Below are 19,877 nucleotides of genomic sequence, written 5' to 3'. Positions count from 1 at the left end.
TGTCTGCCTTCTTAGAGGTGGGAGCCTTGGAGGCAGGGGTTTGCCAAAGGTCCTTGGCTGGTTCCAACCAGCTTTCATTTACTGGCATTGCCATTCCACCAGGGACCTATAAGTGCAGAATGTTGAGAAGTTGTGAGACTAGTCTTGCAGCACTTCAACCAGAATTTCCAGGGCATTGACTATTCTCCTGAGAAGTTCCATTGTCAAGCTGGGTTGGAAAGACAAGATCATTCTCAGGACAGGTTGGAGGTCTGCCTCCTTCAAGTTCTCCTGCTCTCTCTCTGGACTGGACACATGAGATGCCTTCTGGATGAGAACCTTCCAGAGGTCTGTGAGGGAAAGGTGATCTTGCTATGGGTGCCTGAGGAAAAAAGTTATTAACCTTCCATTAAAAATGATTACCCACCTTTTGTAACTTGTTCTTTGAGATGTTGCTCATATCTATTCCAGTTAGGTGTGCACATGCACTGTGTGCACAGCTGTCAGAAACTTTTCCCTAGCAGCTCCGTCAGGCTGGCTGTGGAGCCCCCTGGAGTGGTGCTGGTATGGTGCTCTATATATGACCCTGCTGGCCCGACCCCTCCCTTCAGTTCCTTCTTACCACCAGTGACAGTTGTTGGAACAGTGGTCTCCTGCTTGCAAGTGTCCCACTAATCCCTAGCTCTTGTTACTCTCTGTAAATAGTTCCCTTTGTTCATTAATAGTTCACAGTTCTTAGTTGTTATAGTCTCACTACTTAGCAGGTTGGGGGGGTTCCACCTCCAATACACACCCTTACTGGCTTCAGGGAATGATGTCTCAGGGCTTCAAACCCTGTAGTTCCTGCACTAAGCCTATGCCCACAGGCAACCCCCATGACTCCTGCCTCCGGTGTCTGGGAGACACTCATCACTGGGACAAGTGTAAGATCTGCAAGGCTTTCAAGCCTCGCACCAGGGCAGATGGAGGGTCTGCAGCCCCCCACAGCTGCAAAGGTGGCTCTGACCATGGCTGGCTACAGCTCTTCGGCCTCCTGAGGTGCTGCCCCCAGGCCAGGATGGAAGCTGGAGTTGGGTTGGGGTAAACCACGTGGGCAGCTGCAGACCCTCCACCTGCCCTAGGTTGGGGGCCAGAGGAACAGGGACATAGGCTGGGGGCTGTTCTTGGGTCCCTCCCTCTCAGGCCAGTGGAGGTGTCTGGGGTCCCTGGCCCAGCTATGTTTTTCAGCTTGGCCAGAGGGTGTGTACCAGGGGAAGAAGAGTGGCAGGGGTTGGGCTACCGAGGGGGCATGGCTTCATACCCTCCTCCCCCCCCGGCACACACACACTTTTAGGTAGAATCCATCACCCATGGGCAGTGTGTGAAGTTTCCCTTTGGGGAGTCTAGGCCCCTGCCCCTCTTCTTCTGGCCAAGGCCATGCCCTGCTCCTTGCTTTCAGCCCCTCCCACCCCAGATCTGGAATCATTGGGCAGGGACCACAGCACAAGTCTCCACCCTGGCTGGAGCTCTGAGTCCCAAGCTGGCTTTCAATTATGGCTCACTTGTCTCCAGAGAATCAATTAGTATGACTGCCACACTTGTTAGTGAAATAACTTTGCATTCCCTCACAATGAAGATTCATTCATAACACTTTTATTCCTAGACAGCTCTAAGGTTGAACTGTACATGCAGAGTTGCATAAATCACAAGAGATTTACAGTGGATTCTATTCTATGGTAGAGTGCAATCCAAAATCCTTTTACAGTATAAAAAGACAAATTTTAACATCAAGACTCTGAAACATAGGAGCAGGGGGGTTAAAGCTTCCCCAAATATTTCAGCTCTTCTAGATACCTAGTTACTAGGTACCGTATGCCAGACATGTTTAGTGAGTGAGGAGCTGTATAACAGATTACAACTTTTAAACATCCAGATAGCACATTAAGTTACTTTTCCCATATTTCTGGCAATAAAGAACAAGCTGAAACCCCTGCCATCTGCAACCAGCTCTTATAGACAAAAGAATCACTTCCTTGCCTGTCTAGGGTGTTACAGTGTTAATGCACCAAGAAAAACACATTCCCTTCATATCTCACATTAGCTAAAAAAAAAAAGGTAACATCTTTGAAAATAAATATAAAGAGGGAATACAGATCATGTCAATTTTTTTGGCAGGTAACATTCATAATATACAAAATATAACTTATTCAAATTAGCCAAGGAAACAGCCACAAGTTTCTGTAAGCTAGCTGGCTATTTCAGTCCACTTCCTCCATACGTGAAGTGTCATCATCGCCTTCAAGTGGTGGCATCTCCTCAGCAACCGCTGGACTAGTTTCTTCTGTAACAGCATCATCTTCATCAATGCCTGTACAAAAAACACGATTGTACAATTAATGTATTTCCAGATGGTCTTAATCTCTAATACCAGAGTTCAGGACAGAAACAATTTCTATGTCCTTCATATCATAGGCAGGAGTGATTACTCAACTGCACCCTCAGTTATTTGGACAAGAGGAAATGTTGATCTACAACCATTAAATTCCTCCCAAGGACAACAAATATACATGAACTAAGATTATAAATTGAACAGGCTTACTTACCAAGACCAAGTTTGATCATTCTATAAATACGGTTAGCATGTGTCTGGGGATCCTCCAAACTGAAACCAGAGGACAGGAGCGCGGTTTCATACAACAAAATAACCAGATCCTTCACTGACTTGTCATTCTTGTCAGCCTCTGCTTTCTGCCTTAGTGTTTCAATGATGGAATGGTCAGGATTTATCTCAAGGTGTTTCTTTGCTGCCATGTAGCCCATTGTGGAGTTGTCTCTCAATGCTTGTGCTTTCATTATCCTCTCCATATTTGCAGTCCAGCCATATGTACTTGTTACAATGCAGCATGGAGAAGTCACCAAACGGTTGGAGACCACAACCTGTTGAGTGGAAGCATTAGTTGTTACCACAAAGTTGGTTTCTGTAGGGTTTAAGATACTAGATATGCTGAACTGCAGCAATTGTTCTAGAGTACCTGCATAAGCCAAGTGACAAAATACAGAGAAGCTATGATGCAATCAACATTTGTATATCCACATCATAAAGTGGAATTTGAGGATACTTTAACTATTAAAAGTCCAATGGACAGTCTAGTAACTGACTAATCTTGTTTCACTCTGATTGGAAACCAAAGCATCTCCCACCACTTGACAAACTGATTATAAAACTACATGTTCCAACCCTACTTTTTTGGTGGGGGAAGAGGAAGTAGTAACCACTGTACAGACAGACTATATGCTAGTTACTACTGTTGGATACAAGAAAAAAATTGACTTTAGTGTTTGAGTCATGCCTTAATTTTTTAATTTTTTTTTTTTTTTTTGCATCTGAAGAGATAAGGGGCACACAGATTGCCTGATCATTCTATAGCAGGGGTCGGCAACCTTTCAGAAGTGGTGTGCTGAGTCTTCATTTATTCACTCTAATTTAAGGTTTTGCAAGCCAGTAATACATTTTAATGGTTTTTAGAAGGTCTCTTTCTATAAGTCTGTAATATATAACTAAACTATTGTTGTATGTAAAGTAAATAAAACATTTTAAAACCCTAAGAAGTTCATTTAAAAATAAATTAAAATGCAGAGCCCCCCGGACCAGTGGCCAGGACCTGGGCAGTGTGAGTGCCACTGAAAATCAGCTCGCGTGTCGCCTTCGGCACATGTGCCATAGGTTGCCTACCCCTGTTCTATAGTTTATTTAAAAAAAAAAAACTGCTAGTAATTTTAGTACAAGACATGGAGTATTAAATACTTTCTGCCAAGCTACACCAAGTAGAACAGTTTATTTTACACATTCCTCATTCTTCACCTTGCCTTAAAACACACACTTAACCCTGAGAAGTGAGAAAGTGTTCCATATGAGACAGGAATTATATTGCTAGTCTATTTGTGGTGCTAGAACTCTTAAATGCTAGGAACATGGCTGACTAAAGGCTGTCTCATTAACAGCTAGACCATTGCTCCCAGTAGCCTGTAAGAGCTTACTAATCAGAAGAGTGATGTAACAGTTGGGTTAAGACTGCCTACAAACAGTGAGATGTTCATACCTTTTCCACTTTCTTTTCAAGTATGTCTTTCATGATTTTGCAGAGGTTTTCAAACTTTGCCTTCTTCTCCTCCTGTTTCTTTTTCTCCTCTTCATCCTCTGGAAGCTCCAAACCCTCCTTTGTTACGGAAACTAAGGTCTTGCCTTCAAATTCCTTTAACTGCTGCACGCAGTACTCGTCAATAGGTTCAATCATGTAAATTACCTCCAGACCATGTTTGCGAAGGCGTTCCACAAAAGCAGAGTTTGCTACCTGATCTTTGGTTTCACCTGAAAGAAGAATTCCATTTTTCAACTTAAGCCACAACTACTTGACTACAGTAGATGACTATAGAAAACTGTCCCTTCTCTAGGTATCTGAGATTCTCATTTAAGTAAGCTTGAGTTGTCCCAGAAGAGCAACGGAGCAGCAAACAGTCAGGTTGTTCTGGACAGACTACTGGAAATGGAAGACTGGCTAAAATGCTAACCTTGTTTTGGTGCTTGTTGAAAGGGGCCTTGCAACTTCAGCCTAAGGTGCCTAGAATAGCTTGTGAAGTGCACTACTGAGCCACCCTGAGGCCAGCAGTCTGAGGGACTGCTTAGAAAAGTGGAGTTTCCCTTCCTAGGTGTCAGATACAACCCTGAAAGGACATTGGCTTTCCTATTTGTCCTCTGCAAAGAGGCTTGCACCTGCTCCCTCAACAGGCTCAGGCTTATCCTTGAGCAGCACTGAACCTAGTCATGAAATCCAGAATCTTGAAGCCATTTGCCTAAGGCCACTTGATTTTGATGCTAAGCCACATATACCCTTTTAAATAAACTTCTTAAAATCTGGGTGTTTATCAGGATGAAAGATAAGCTACACCTGGTCCCTTAATCATGTAGGCCTAGCAATCCATAGCTGAAGGACAGCAGCTGCAGATTGGCAATACCTACTCCAGAAGAGATCACAGCTCATGAATGTAGCATGTTGTACTTTTAATCTCCAATTTCTCAGACAGACATTCTCAAACACTAGGTGAAGTACCTCAGGAACGATAAGAAGCCAATTTAAGTGTGTTGAGTTAAAGTTTGAGACTATCACAAAAAACTTCTACTTCATTGTCACTGTTGTCCCCTGCCCCCCGAAGGGGGGGGGGGGAAGGGAAGTAAATTCAAAGATAAGGAATAGCCAAAAAATGGAGACTGTTCCTGTTATTTCAGAGGCTCCCTAGCAGCTGCATTCCTGACTGGAATGTTTGCAAGGTATAAATTGGGGCCATATGAATACCACTAGAAACCTTGTTTGTGCCCAGGGCTGCTTCTCTCAAAACACAGCTACATGATTCCTTGACATGAGACTGGGAACAAAGACCCACAGATGTCTCAACTCAGAGTACGAAAAATACTCAAGCATGACATTTAGAACACAGATGCTTGTCATTAAGTTTCCATCAGATGCTCAGAAGAGAGATATTCACCATGTAGCTTGCCTCCTTGTGCATTTTCCAACATGCAAAGATATTGTTGTGTGGAGTTCACCTGCATATACCTACTAAGGGCTTAAATGCAATAACCTTACTTCAGACAGGGTATGTCTGTCTGTCTAAATAAATACATACTTCTAAAGAAAATAGTTTTAAGTTAGAGACACTCACCCTTATGAAATGCCACACATGTTTTTGTATTGCTGACTCATCTGTTCAATTATAGACTAATCCCAACATGCAGTGGTATTGTGACAGCATGTGGTATGATATCCTATGGAGCAAGAACTGCCAATCCACAGCAAGACTATTTAAAAGACAGATAGGACAAGTTGGAAGCTATGAACTACCTATGGCACAAGTTCCGGTGCCTGCCTGAGAGTCATTAAATAGCAAGCAAAGGTCTAGTACATTCAGAAGCTTTTAAAAGCCAAAACTGAAAGTAATTGCAGTTGAGTTACCTGTAATGTAATATATGTGTTTCTGGTTTTCCTTCATCCGAGTACAATAGTCTTTCAAAGAGACCATCTCATCACCAGATGCAGAAGTGTAGTACCTCAACAATTCTGAGAGTTTCTTTCGGTTTTGGGAATCTTCATGTATGCCAAGCTGGGGGGAAAATAAATATATATTAAAAAAAACCCTCACCTTTTCAAACTACATGCTCATATTGTGCAAGTGCCAATAATAAAAAAAATATATAATATAAATCATTTGATAGAGGCCACCATGCAAAATAGAGAGAGACAAGTTCTTGCTAAAATACTAAAGGGTCACTAACCTTAATATTTTTAGAGAACTGCTCATAAAATTTCTTGTAGTTCTCCTTGTCTTCTGCTAATTCAGTGAAGAGTTCCAAGCATTTCTTGACCAAGTTCTTTCTTATCACTTTCAGAATCTTGCTCTGCTGCAGCATTTCACGGGAAATATTTAGAGGCAGATCTTCAGAGTCCACCACTCCCCGCATGAAGTCTGTAAGAAAGTATGGGTGTCAAATCTTGCAAACTAAGAGAAAGATCTTTACAATGAAATTAATCTTAATAAATTAGATATGCTCCAAATAAATATATAGTCTAGGACTTTTTTTTTTTTAAATTAGAGAGTTCCTTTTCTCTAAAACCTTAAAGAATCAGATAGATAATCAACCCTCTTCATTGTTCTGTCTTACTCGTCCACATTCACATCTTAAAGAAAAAGACAATCTTATTTTGGTCACTATTTATGGTCTCACAAAAGATGTTTCTATTAGAAAGCCTTTTGTTCACCGGTGTACATGACAGGAGTTCAGAGGAATGTTACTTCTCAAACAAGGGCCTACTTACTCAGATATTCAGGAATTAGCTCCTCACAGTTATCCATGATGAAGACTCTGCGTACATACAATTTAATGTTATTTTTTTTCTTTCTGTTCTCAAACAAATCAAAGGGTGCACGTCTTGGGACAAACAGAAGAGCTCTGAATTCCAGCTGCCCTTCCACAGAAAAGTGCTGCAAGAAAGTAAGACATGGTTTAAGAATCTTTTAAGTTAGCTTGATGCATTTTACACAGTTTGGAAGACATTCATGGCCACTTCACTGAGCTGGGGCTATGACATCCAAGAGACATTCTTGACATCTTCACTAATAAAATGTCATTGCTCTCAATCAAGGTATACCCCTAGTCTCCACCAGTATGTAGCTCTTAGTGGAAGGGATGTTCTCCAAATACTGTAGAATTTGAGCTCTACAGGAGGTTCCCATTCTCTTTAGGCAGGGCTCCTGTGGTTCCATAAGAACCTACCATCCATTATTTAGTTTGTTTTGCATGTATTCACCTTGATTGCCAAGGCAATTCCTAACTGTAGAAAAACTTTACCAATCAGCGCCTGAGATAAATGCTGCTGCCTACATTATGTTTAATAACTTAACTTGGTTTTACAAGGCCTATACTTTCTACTTTGTTTCAGATGTGCACAAATCAAGAGATATAACTTTGTATTTTCTAATTTTAGGATATTCAGTTACACTGAGTGCTACAGCAGTTTTAGTAGGCATATACTGCAGCTTTCATCACCCTCAGCCAAGCAGAAAGGTCTCTTCAAGTACTGAGGTGTCTTTTTATTAAAAAAAGGAACCTAGACAATACCCAAACCACACAACTGAGGTAGGATCCACTGAGGTAGCCATTTCGATTTCAGAGACAAGTCCTACTTACTTTCACTGCTAAGTGGTCTTCCCAATCATTGGTCAGGCTTTTATAGAATTCTCCATATTCCTCATTTGTAATATCATCTGGATTCCGGGTCCAGATTGGCTTGGTTTTGTTGAGCTCCTCCTGGTCAATGTATTTCTCCTTAATCTTCTTTTTCTTCTTCTTGTCCCCATCTTTCTTTTCTTCCTCCTCATCAGAGCCAACATCCTCAATCTCTGGTTTGTCTTCTGTCTTTTCTTCTTTTTCCTCTTTCTCTTCTTCCTTTTCCTCTGCCTCATCGTCACTTACTTCCTTATCCCGCTCTTTTTCCACCTAAAAAGATTAGAAATTTAAGTGGAAGATGGACATCACAGCATGTTATACATGAGTTAGAAACCCTGATAATAATCTTTCCATGCATGCCCACGTCCTCACCAGTTTGGGGCTTGATTGTCACAGCAATCTTGGATACCTTATACACACACGCACTGCAACCACCAAGTTCTCCCCCTTGCTCTTCCTAACCTCTAATTAAAGATTTAGTGTAGAAATGCGATAAAAATGAAGGGGGAGACAATTGTAACTATTGCACTTGGTTTTCTGTTACCTAGCACCCTAGTGTTTAAGCATAAGAGAATAAATCAAAAAGTAGTAGCACAGCACAATCCTGAATAGCTAGACATGGTTTGTGGCGGGAGGAGGGGGAAACAAGTTTATTTGGTGAAAGCCTTGTTAAAAAAGGCAGAAGAAGAAATATTTATCAAGTCATTTAAGTCACTTTAAGGATGCTCTGTAAGGAGGGCTTCTGATTTTTAGTTTCAACTGATGAACAGAAACAAAACAGCTCTGATCAATCCAGATTTCATTTTTCTTGTATCCAATAAAGATCAGAAAAACATCAGAACTGGTTACTTGTCTCTAAGGGGCTGTCTACACAGAGCACTAATACAGACTACAAGGGTGTCATTTCTAAATCACACTAATGAGTTGCATGTTAATTGTTCCACATAAACCCTGCTGGTGCACACTAAAGGTTTGAAACATGTTAAAGTGCATCAGGGAACATTAAAGAAATTAATTTGTTACAGTATAGACCAAGAGAAGACCCTGAAAAAACCCTAGTCTTTGGACAGCTACACAACTCAGAAATTGCTAAAATAAACCCCCAAACAGAAAACATCTGTATATGAAACTAAAGTTTACTGAAACCATTAGGTTTAACAGTACATCTTTAATGATGTACTGTGTTATGTCACTCAGTGCCCATCACGTTTATCTTTTACTCTATTCTGTGACTCCATGTATGAAGAGAACCAGGTCTGACAGCACTGTTGATTGGCAGGAGTCCCCAACAGCAAGTGAAGAAAAACAAAAGATACTTATTCAAATGTTATCTATACACACTACACATTAGTATATTAATGATTTTTAATCTGGTGTATCACTTTAGAATAAAAATTTTGTACTGTTGAGATACTATGGCTAAACCTTCTATTGTACCACTAAACATTATAATGTGGTCATTTTATGAAGTGATTAATTTTACTAGTTTAATTTACTATTAGCATTCCAACCTGAACACTTACAAAGAGTGTAATTGGATAACCAATGAACTGCGAGTGCTTCTTCACAATTTCCTTGATTCGTCTTTCCTCCAAGTACTCTGTCTGGTCTTCCTTAAGATGCAGAATAACCTTCGTACCCCGGCCCAGAGGTTCCCCTAGAATAAAGATTTGAGAGCTTTACTGCAAGCACCAGTAAAAGTGTGTTTAGCAAGGTGCCAGTTTAACTAGTCAGGTTTTTTCATCTTGATCAGAAGATTCTAATTAAGCACCTTATGCCTAAATTTATCCACATTATTTATGTCCCCAATTTATTTGGGGGACACAGGTTTCCTGTACACCCACATCTACATAGTATTTTTATACTTACTTCCTTGTGTCAGGAAGGTCACCTGCACTCACGCTTTTACAATAATGTATTAGCCCTCCTTTAGATCACATGATCTTTAATACAAGATATGCACCCTACCTACAATCCCTGCAGCATACAAACAGCTCCCAGCTCCCTTTGTAGTTGAGCTATCCTCTGAAATAGAAGTTTCTTATCTGAACCACTACCTCACATTCTTATCCTTTTCACAAGAGAAATGAAGGAGCACTGCTGCACTACCATTGTAATTTACTTACAACTGTGAATCAATTTTGCAGCAGAGGTTAAGAAACACTACCCCTGAGGAGCAGTTGTTTTAACTGCAGTTTAGTCTAACATGATACCGTATGCTACTGCTGTTCTATCTTCAAAACCCTTCCATAATATGGGGAAACACATGAATGAGGGGCTGCTTTAAAGCTACCTGTGCAACAGAATGTTAGTACTTACCATTATCAAGTCTTACAGTGAATGATCCTCCAGCAGAAGACTCCCAAGCATACTGCTCATCATCATTGTGCTTGGTGATCACTGTTACTTTCTCAGCAACCAAGTAGGCAGAGTAGAAGCCAACACCAAACTGACCAATCATGGAAATATCTGCACCTGCCTGCAATGCCTCCATGAAAGCTTTGGTGCCAGATTTGGCAATAGTACCCAGGTTGTTAACCAGATCAGCTTTGGTCATCCCTATGCCAGTATCCACAATGGTCAGGGTGCGATCATGCTTGTTGGGAAGGAGGTTAATTTTCAGATCTTTTCCAGAATCTAGTTTGCTTGGATCAGTCAAACTCTCATATCTGATTTTATCCAGAGCCTACAAAACAAGAGGCAACTCTCAGACCCCTCAACACACTACTTGCATTTAGGTAGCAATGTCACTGGCTGCTAGTCACTTAATTATTTCCATTACTTACATCTGATGAATTAGAAATCAGCTCTCTCAGGAAGATCTCCTTGTTGGAATAGAAAGTGTTGATGATCAGAGACATCAACTGAGCTATTTCAGCCTGGAAGGCAAAGGTCTCCACCTCCTCCTCCATTGGTTGGTCTTGAGTCTGCACAGCTTCTGGCATCTGTAGAAATAAGTGAAGTTGTAGATCTAAAAGACAGCTCTGTAGAATGGCTCTTAAAACAATTACATAGTATTCTTCACCTGTTTTATGTTCAACCACTAAGACTTCTTTTAACAAGTACCACCACTTTGGGATAGAAGGGTTGTTGAGAGCATGACTTATCTATCAGACTAAGTAAGAGAACCCCAGTTGATATTCTCTTCCTGCTGGCAGTGAAGAGCACTCCAACTCCAATTCTTATACCCCTTATCTGGAAAGACCTGGCAGTGATGGATGAGCACAACTCTCTGCTCCTCAGGAGGACAAAGGTTTAAGTACCTCAGCAGCAATTTGCCCATTCCTTAAAAATGCATGATAGGCAGTAAGGCCAATATTGTGAATCCTTCAGGATTCTTCATCCTCAGAGTTGCAGGAGCCATTTAGAAAAGGAGAAGAAAGTGAAACTGTGTTGAATACTTGAATTGGCTTCTAGATGTTCTGCCTTGTTTGTCTAAAAAAATATGTACTTTTACACAAGTCAAAAAAATCTAAATGAGTTTCCAGAGCATCTAGGGACTATCATTCCCTCCAATCAAGGACTGAATACTGTATGCAGTTAACATTATAGTCTAAACCAAAATTCCAACAATTAAGTTTAGCTTTATACAACATTTGGGACTAGAAAATGATTTGCCAAACATACCTACACATATACCCTTAAATTCAACTCACAGTAAGTTCAACTCACAATCGGAGTATTGTTTCCAGCAGTCATCTAATTTTTTTGCTGAGTGATTAGTCACAAATTGGAAGCTCTCGCCTCAAGGTTGCAGAGCAGCATAGCTCATACAACCCAAAGATATATATGTGCAACTGCATTGACTGTTTAACAGACAATGTGGCATTTTGTTGCTCATACCCCTCACCCAGGCAATGGTACTATACTTCAATTCTAAGAAGAGATAAATTTGGTATAATCCATTTATTACTTCTTAGCTGCAAAAGAACAGGTTTCGCCAGTCTGGGGAGCCCAGTGCCAGTGTCATATCCTTGTTTTAACTGCTACAGTACCGGCTTAAACCAAATCTACGTAAAGCTCAGAGGGAGACCTCCCTAGCAATGTGCTTCTCCAGGGCAGTAGCGCTGTAAGATGCACCACAAATATCCACGGAGAACCGGGTCAAATTCAGATTCCAACCTCCCCCCGCGGTGGGTACTTGGTATAGTTTACAACAGGCAGAGCTGGAAACCGGGAGGCATCAGCGCCTCACCCTCCCAAGAAACGGGGTCACGGCGCCCCCTACAGCCTCCGGCCAGGAACAGATTCTAGAAACTGCCAGAGCCTTCCTTCCCCACCCACTCGCCGCAAGAGCGAGTCCCTTGCACACACCCCCCCCTCCGGGGCCGGTCCCCGCCCCCGCTAGACCCCCGCAGCCACACGAGCTACCCCGACAGCCCCTTCTCCACCCCCCCCGCACGTGAGCCAGCCTCGTCCCGAGTCCGAGCCCATCACCGCCCTTGCGCAGCCAGAGCCGGTCCCCTCCCGTCCCCGACCGCTCCGTGTGCGAAGCGGGAGCCAGTCTCCTCTAGGAGCCGCGTCTCTCCGCTCCCATCAGCGCCCCAGACAAGCGTGAGTCCCCGCACAGCCGCCTAGGGGTCACTTCCCGCCACGCCAGACACCGCTCTGCGGGGGGCTCTTTCGGCAGGCGCTGCCTGCAGCCCTTACACGGCCCTGCAAGCGCGGGTCCCGCGAGCAGAGCCGCCTGTCTCCGTTCCGCGGCGCGAACGGACCTCCGCCTCAGCCCAAGTCACCCCCCACCCGCCGGCCGGAGAAGGAGCCGCTGAGAGGTCCAGCCTCCGATAAATCCTCCGGTCACTGCTGCCTCCGCGTCTCACCTTAGCGGCGATAGCTGTAGCTGCTCCTCTCGGTTAACCGTGCTTCCCTCTCCGCACTTACAGCGCTGGTACTCGTCGCCTCCCGCCCGCCTTATATACCCCCGGCGCCGCCTCCTTCCAGAACCATCGGGAACCTTCACTGACAGGCACGGGGGTGGCGACTCCAACCCTCATCACGGGGGGAGGGGGCGGGGGGGCAGCCGCTGGGGAACAAATGCGCATGTGCCAGAACGAAATTTCTCGGTTTGCGCACGCGTTTCGCTGTCAAAGCTAGCTGAGGAGACTGCGCATGCGCCATCCGGAGCCCGGTTCGCGCGCGCGCTCCCTTTCCAACAGTCACCTCTGAAGGGGTGTGAAATGCGCTTGCGCGAGATCAACTGTCATCGGTTGGCTTGGGAAAGGGGGGGATTGCGCAAATCGCAAGATGACTTCATTCATTGCAAACCCGAACTCCGCCCCATCCTATCCCCACCCTCCGAACTTCCTAGAAGGAGGCGGCACCCGTTAGACTCTCCCTCTGCCAAGTTCCGCCTCTCCTGCTCTGCCTTCCTCCCCCACCCCGCTTCCCTCAGAAAGTCCTAGAAGCAGCCAGAAGCTCACCATTCCCACCCCTCCCCCTCGCATCAGAACGTCCAAGAGATCGGATGGGGGAGGGGCGGGGTAGCATCGCCTCCGCCTGCCCTTCCCCTCAGGGTCTGTGCGCGTTTCTCTGCACGGCCCCGGGGCGCCCCTCTCCTTGCCACACTTCACTGCGCGGCTATAGGGCGCCCCTCCTCATACCATGATGCATGGCTCTGGGGCACCCCCCAGGCCACGTTTCATGTATGGCCTTGGGGTGCTACCCCCCCTCATGCCAGACTGCAGTGCACAGCCCTGGGGCACATGCTACCCATTCCACACTTCAGTGCATTGGCCTGAGGCACCACCTGCACGTTATACTCACTGCATGCCCTCGGGGTGCCCCCCATGCTATACTGCATGGCCCTGCAGCGCCCCCTCCCCAGTCCATGTTTCGTTGCATGGCCCTGGGCCACGCCACCCACCCGTGCAACGCTGCATTGCGCAAACCTGTACATGTCCCTGCAGCCCGCGCCACTTCCCGCAGCTCCCATTGGCCGGGAACAGCGAACCATGGACACTGGGAGATGTGGGCGGATGTGCAAATGTAAACAAACTGTCTGCGGCCTGCCAGTGGATTACCCTGACAGGCAGTGTGCAGCCCATGGGCCACAGTTTGTCCATCACTGGTATAAAGCCTAGTGGTAGCCTAAGGAAGTGTAGACCCAGTTAAGGATACCTGACTGAGCAAAGGCTTATGCTTTGATTGTGGCTTGACTGAGTAAAGTGCTGCCCCTACTGCTAAGCAGCTGTGCTGTTTCCCACTTTCTCAAGTCTCATAACTGTCAATGGGAAGTGATATGGGACACAGGAGGATGTTTAGTTCAAAAGAATGATCCATAATACAGCAATGTTTGATAACCACTGCTCTCATTACAAAGGAGTATCTAAATTCCTTGAGTAAGTCAGAATAAATTTAATCTAATCATTTTTTAATAAAATGAAGTTGCTGTTCTGAACTGTAGCTGGCAGCAGTTGTTGTACAAAACCGAATTATGTAGCTTTTTGTGTGTCAGTTTTTATGAGCCAGAAAGTCTAGTTGAACTATAACTACCTAATCTTTCTTTGAAAGAGGAATATAAATTAGGCAATGAGAATGGGATATTGTCAGAGTCGCTGCTAGATAAAATGCTGTCAGATTTTTGCACATGGATACACATGACATAGCAGGAGTCAGGAATTCAACTACACCTCTACCTTGATATAACGCTGTCCTCCAGAGCCAAAAAATCTTACCGCGTTATAGGTGAAACCACGTTACATCGAACTTGCTTTGATCCACCAGAGTGCGCAGCCCCGCCCTCCTGGAGCACTGCTTTACCATGTTATATCAGAATTCGTGTTATATCGGGTGGCGTTATATTGAGGTAGCGGTGTACTAACTTTACAAGTGATAAGTAGAATTTATTAAAATCTCAGCTGCACAAGAGAAAGCAGTATTCTATCATGATCAGTGGAACTGGAGTCGGAAGACCCATGTTCCCTGGAGGAACGGTTATTCAGGGAAACAGGCAACGTGAGGAGTTGGGCTAGAGGCAATGCAGCCAGATGGACGGAGCAGTGCGCAGTCTTTATTAAAGTTCCAGTTATTAAACTTAACCCGTATCACTCTTAGCTTCACTTAGGGTGACCAGACAGCAAATGTGAAAAATCGGGACAGAGGGTGGGGGGTAATAGGTGCCTATATAAGAAAAAGACCCAAAAATCGGGACTGTCCCTATAAAAACAGGACATCTGGTCACCCTAGCTTCACTCGTTAGCAGCCCAATGATAGAGCAATCGAAGTGCAGCAGCTGGTGACATGAGCCATGGAACTAATCAGAAACTCCCTAGAGCACTGGAGTTTGCAGACCCAAACCTAGCCCAGCAACAGACCCAATGGAAAGAGGCGTTCATGCTGTGTCCAGACTTGCCCTCTTATTGGGGAACACGGTAGCGACGTCTGTAGCCCTCTGAAGCTTACCCTTGCCTCAAGCATTACAGCAGCCCTAGGGAACTATTGCTCCCCAAAGCAGAACAAAACTACAGAGTAATGCAGGTGATTTTTTTCTTTTGTAATTAAAAAAACCCTATACACTAAGACCAATCTGAGGGGGCCAGGCTAAACACCCATGTTACTGTCTTATACACACTGGTTGCTACATGCAATTTTGGAGACTTGATAGATTCCCTAATTTGGGGTCACCACCAATTTGGAGTGGCTGCTATGGGTAGGCGATTTCACATTAGACAGATGGTTTGAGCGTTGGCCTGCTAAACCCACGGTTGTGAGTTCAATCCTTGAGGGGGCCATCTGGGGATTTAGTTGGGGATTGATCCTGCTTTGAGCAGGGGGTTGGACTAGATGATCTCCTGAGGTCCCTTCCAACCCTAATGATCTATGAAAAGATGCTTAGACAGGGGCATGCAACAGAAGCCTCAACAAAAAGGATGAAAGCCCTATGAGGCCCAACAGCCCCGGAGGCATATACAGTGAGACAACAGCAAAGGAGAGCAAGGGGTCAGGATTTTATACCTTTACTGTAGGAGACAGCATGAGTGAGTAAAGGAGAAGTGCCCTGCACTAAGACAGCATTGTAAGGAATGGGGCAAGGTGAAGCATTTTAGCAGTGTGTGTAAGAGCAGAAGAAGGTCTCAAAAATTCAGTCAGATTTTTACAAGAAGGGGTTGGCACATCAGACAGCTGTGATGACATTATGACTCTCTCCTTGAGTCTAGGAGCATATATCAGGTTCAGGCCATAGTGACAGGAAAACAACAAGGGAGAATACCACCTCTGTGGATGCAACGATAGTAATAAGAAATGCTGTGTGCAATTTCAGCTGGATAGTGGAGGTTCCTGCATTGTGATTCCTCAGCATGAATTGGATTAGAGCACACCCATTACAAAGCAGCAGTCACACACTAATAATTTACAATGAGAGCCTAATTCCAGCCCCTAGGAAAGTGTGAGCTCTTAGTAACTAACCTGAAAAATAATGGAGGGTACCAACTGAGGTTTGTGGCAGTAGAAGTTAAGCAACACAGGCCCCCTCTCCTTGGGGAATACATTTAGTACAAGTCATGGATCTGATCATGGTGCAGCATCAGCATTGTATAGCTGAAGTGCAAAAAGCAAAATGAGAAGTCTCGTGAACAATGGAGACAATTTTAAAAGTTGATTGGGATGTTTTCAAAGGCAATGGGTGCCTCTGATGAAAGCTGTGACTGGAAGTAGACCCTACAGTGGAACCTGTGTGCTTACCACGAAAGAAAATTCCAGTGGCACTATGTAATCCAGTATGCAAAGGAGCTTGAAAGTCAATACAGCAGGGGTATTGTAGCTAATGTAGCACTCATAGGGGCCAATGCAGCAAGAAAAAGTAATGTGGTGGTAGAGAAGCCATCGGGCAAGTTCCACAGCTACATAGAGCGAACATCATTCAACAGGGCATTGAAAAGATGGCAGTATCCAATGCCCACGAGACAGGATGTGGAGTGGGACTGGGCAGGTCCCTAACAGCAAACATTTGACATGCTGAAACAAGTTATAAGGGATTCTCCTCTCCTGAGGTACTACCAGCCAGGAGAGCCACTAACATTCCAATGTGATGAACTGGAGAAATGATTGGGTATAGCTCTTTTGCAGGAGCAGCTGATCATTTATGCCAGCAGAGCCTTGTCAGGGACTGAACAGGAGTACACCCAAACAGAAAAAGAGCTTCCAGCTGTGATATTTGGAGCAGAACGATTCCATCTGTACACCTGTAGCCATGCAGTAATACTGCAATCAGACCACAAACCCTTAGAGACAGTCATGGTAAAGCCCCTTCTTAGTGTTCCAAATGAAATGCAGCACATGTTGATATGACTACCAGTCATATCAACCTCTACCACTACCAGCTAGAGATCAAATATTGTCCAGGATGATTTCTAGCATTAGCTGATGCCCTAAGTAGGGCCTATATACCCAGCATCAGCAAGTTGTGGGAAGGGAGATCAGAACATTGAATCCATTAACATGCTGCACTTCCAGTTTCAACAGCGAAATGGGTGGAAATTAAAGAGGCTATGGAAAAGGACATTCTACTACAGGTGTCAAGAGAGCAATACTAGCAGGGTGTCCAGAAGACAAAAGCCAAGGACCAAAAACATATTTTCAAATTAAAGATGAGCTGCACATGCAGAATGGAGTCATATTTCAAGGGCAGAAAAATGTTGTCCCCATTTCATTATATAAGGATGTCTTGCCTAAATAAATAAATAAATAAATAAATAAGCAGCCTCTTACCTGAGCGTTGATAACTGTCTTAGATAGGCTCAAGAGTATGTTTAACAGCCAGAAGTGAATACACAACTCCATGCCTCGATTGAAGGGTGTGAACACCTGCCAGCAGAAAGACTTACCACATGAGCTACCTAATAGACCATGTATCAGAGGGGTAGCCGTGTTAGTCTGGATCTGCACTGACGAAGTGGGTATTCACCCAAGAAAGCTTATGCTCCAATAAGTCTGTTAGTCTATAAGGTGCAACAGGAATCTTTGTTGCTTTCTAATAGACTATGGTAAAAGGTGGGAGCAGGTTTATTTACCTTCAATGAAAAGTACTACTTGATTACAGTAGACTACTATTCAAATTTTGAATGACATGTCTGGTACAAAAAGTCAGTGGGTGGCAAATTGAAAGCCCATTTTGAGATATGGGATTCTGGACCCTGTATTAATTTACAGTAGACCTTTGCCTTGGAAGAATTCAAGGAACTTGAACAAGCATCTGGGAGCTTGACCACGACACCTCCTCCCCAGCCATGTCCACAGAGTACTGGTAAAGTGGAGTCAGCTGTGAAAATACCTAAAAGGCTGTTACACAAGACTGTTTCTTGACATTCAGACCTCTCGTTAGCATTTTTGGCAAACAGGCATACCCCCTCAGAGGGTTGTCAGAAGAGTCCAGTACAGGCCTGATGGGACAAAGGACCAAAACCCTGCTACCGATGAAGAGGATGTTGCAGCCTGGGAGATACCAATACCACCAAGAGGAAATGGCTGACCATCAGAGAAAGTAGGCACTGGAATATGACAGGTCAGCCAAGAACCTACCAGCCCTGGAGACAAGCACTCCTGTGAGGATCCAGCCATTAGAGAAACACCAGGAGTGAACAAATGGAGCTGTGAGATGAGGAGCAGCACCCAGGTCATACAAGGTGACTATGCAAGAGGCCGGGACAAGTGATCCACAGGAACAGGAGACTCAAGCCAGCAGACAAACACCCAGAGACCCTACAGAGCTCATCAGGGAACAGAGAGACAGAATCCTCCAGAGGCCAACCTTACAGGTAGGGAGGAGACTCCGCAGAGAGATAATGTGCAAGACTTGGAGACAGGAACACAGATAGGGTATGTCTACACAGCAGTTAAATAGCCACGGCTGGCCCATATCAGCTAACTCAGGTTCATGGGGCTCGGGCTGCAGGGTTGTAAAATTGCTGTGTAGATATTTGGACTCAGGCTGGAGCTGGGGATCTGCAACCCTACCCCTTTGGATTATGGAGCCTGAGCTCCAGCCTGAGCCTGAAAGTCTACAAAGCAATTTTACAGCTCTGCAGCCTGAGCCAGAGTCAGCTTACCTGGGCCAGCTGCAGCTGTGCTGTGGGTCTTTTATTCCAGTGTAGACGTATCCTACGTAACCAGATGTGCCTGTGGTAAAGGCAAGACTCCAACTCCATGTGCTAGAAGCTCTGGCTAAAGGGACATGGAGTGGGGGTCTGGGCATCAATTTGTTTTTAATGTTTATATTCAAGTGTTTGTAAAAATAGGGAAGATGTATCATGATCAGTGAAATTAGAGTCAGAGGCCCCATCTTCCCTGGAGGGTCTCATTGAGAGGAAACCAGTAACACTGAATGTGAAGTGTTGGGCTGAAAGCAACACAAGCCACTTGGACAGAGCAGTGCACAGGTTAATAAAGTTCCACTTATTTAACTTATTGAAGCTGAATGCAGGTTGTTTGATAATGGAATCTGTATAAATTCTGGCTAGTGGTTTGGCATGTGGTCACAGAACAGAGGTCAAGGATTCCTGGAAGGATTACAATGGCAGGCCCCAGAATGCCAATTTTTAATATTAGCTAAGTTATTAAATTGTTTTCACTGTTTTTAATTGCAAAATAAAGCATAATGGATTAAATTAATATGACCCAAGATTTTTGTATCTGTCTTTTCCTCCCATCCCTCTATTCCCTCTCCCCCATGACCAGACCGCCGTGAACTTTATTCTCTAGTTCCTTGCAACTTGTATAGTCATTTATACTGGTGTAAAGTGAATATAAAATAATGCCATTCTGATCTGGTACTGTTTTATGCCCTTTGCACAGGTGAAATGATTACATAACTTGCAAGGAACTGGAGAATCAGGCTCAGGGCAGTTCATATAATTAGCTATCACAAACCATAAGCCCCTATACCTGAGCATGCCACTAGATGGTGTGATGTTATGAGTGTAATATAATATCTCATTGAAAGATGACAGGGCCAGAAAGAGTTAATTACCTCCCAGACTGACATGACCCATGGCCGAACTTTTAAGACTGGTTAGGAAGATATGTAAATTAATAGAGCTTTGAAATGCAAGCCTGCATTGTTAGACATAGAAGGGTAGATGTTTGCTCAGGTCTTGTGATGTAAGCAAACAAGTCTTGTCTATTGCTATAGCTTTGATTCAAA

General features: G+C 44.2%; 1 protein-coding gene across 1 annotated transcript; it reads right to left on the bottom strand.

The window, feature by feature from the left end:
• Nucleotides 1-1,589: 1,589 nt before the first annotated feature.
• HSP90AA1 (heat shock protein 90 alpha family class A member 1) lies at nucleotides 1,590-12,716 on the bottom strand. Its single transcript, XM_034768499.1, has 11 exons — nucleotides 12,559-12,716; nucleotides 10,525-10,683; nucleotides 10,058-10,424; nucleotides 9,262-9,395; nucleotides 7,700-8,008; nucleotides 6,828-6,993; nucleotides 6,287-6,477; nucleotides 5,967-6,114; nucleotides 4,059-4,327; nucleotides 2,562-2,895; nucleotides 1,590-2,326 (listed from the first exon to the last, which is right to left on the bottom strand). Exons 2-11 carry the CDS (start codon nucleotides 10,681-10,683, stop codon nucleotides 2,217-2,219), a joined length of 2,187 nt encoding a protein of 728 aa, XP_034624390.1. The 5' UTR covers nucleotides 12,559-12,716; the 3' UTR covers nucleotides 1,590-2,216.
• Between the last annotated feature and the right edge of the window lie 7,161 nt (nucleotides 12,717-19,877).

Source organism: Trachemys scripta, chromosome 4 (assembly GCF_013100865.1).
Source record: "Trachemys scripta elegans isolate TJP31775 chromosome 4, CAS_Tse_1.0, whole genome shotgun sequence".
In the NCBI taxonomy this organism is placed as follows: Eukaryota; Metazoa; Chordata; order Testudines; family Emydidae; genus Trachemys; species Trachemys scripta.
This window is presented reverse-complemented; position numbering and strand designations above follow the sequence as displayed.

What these genes read in the sequence shown, in the direction of transcription:
- HSP90AA1 (XM_034768499.1), bottom strand. Translation starts at nt 10,683, where the DNA reads ATGCCAGAAGCTGTGCAGACTCAAGACCAACCAATGGAGGAGGAGGTG. An exon ending in AAGACCACTTAGCAGTGAAA is followed by an intron (nt 6,994 to 7,699) that starts GTAAGTAGGACT and finishes ACTTTCTTGCAG; the next exon opens with CACTTTTCTGTGGAAGGGCA. An exon ending in AATGATCAAACTTGGTCTTG is followed by an intron (nt 2,327 to 2,561) that starts GTAAGTAAGCCT and finishes TTTTTTGTACAG; the next exon opens with GCATTGATGAAGATGATGCT.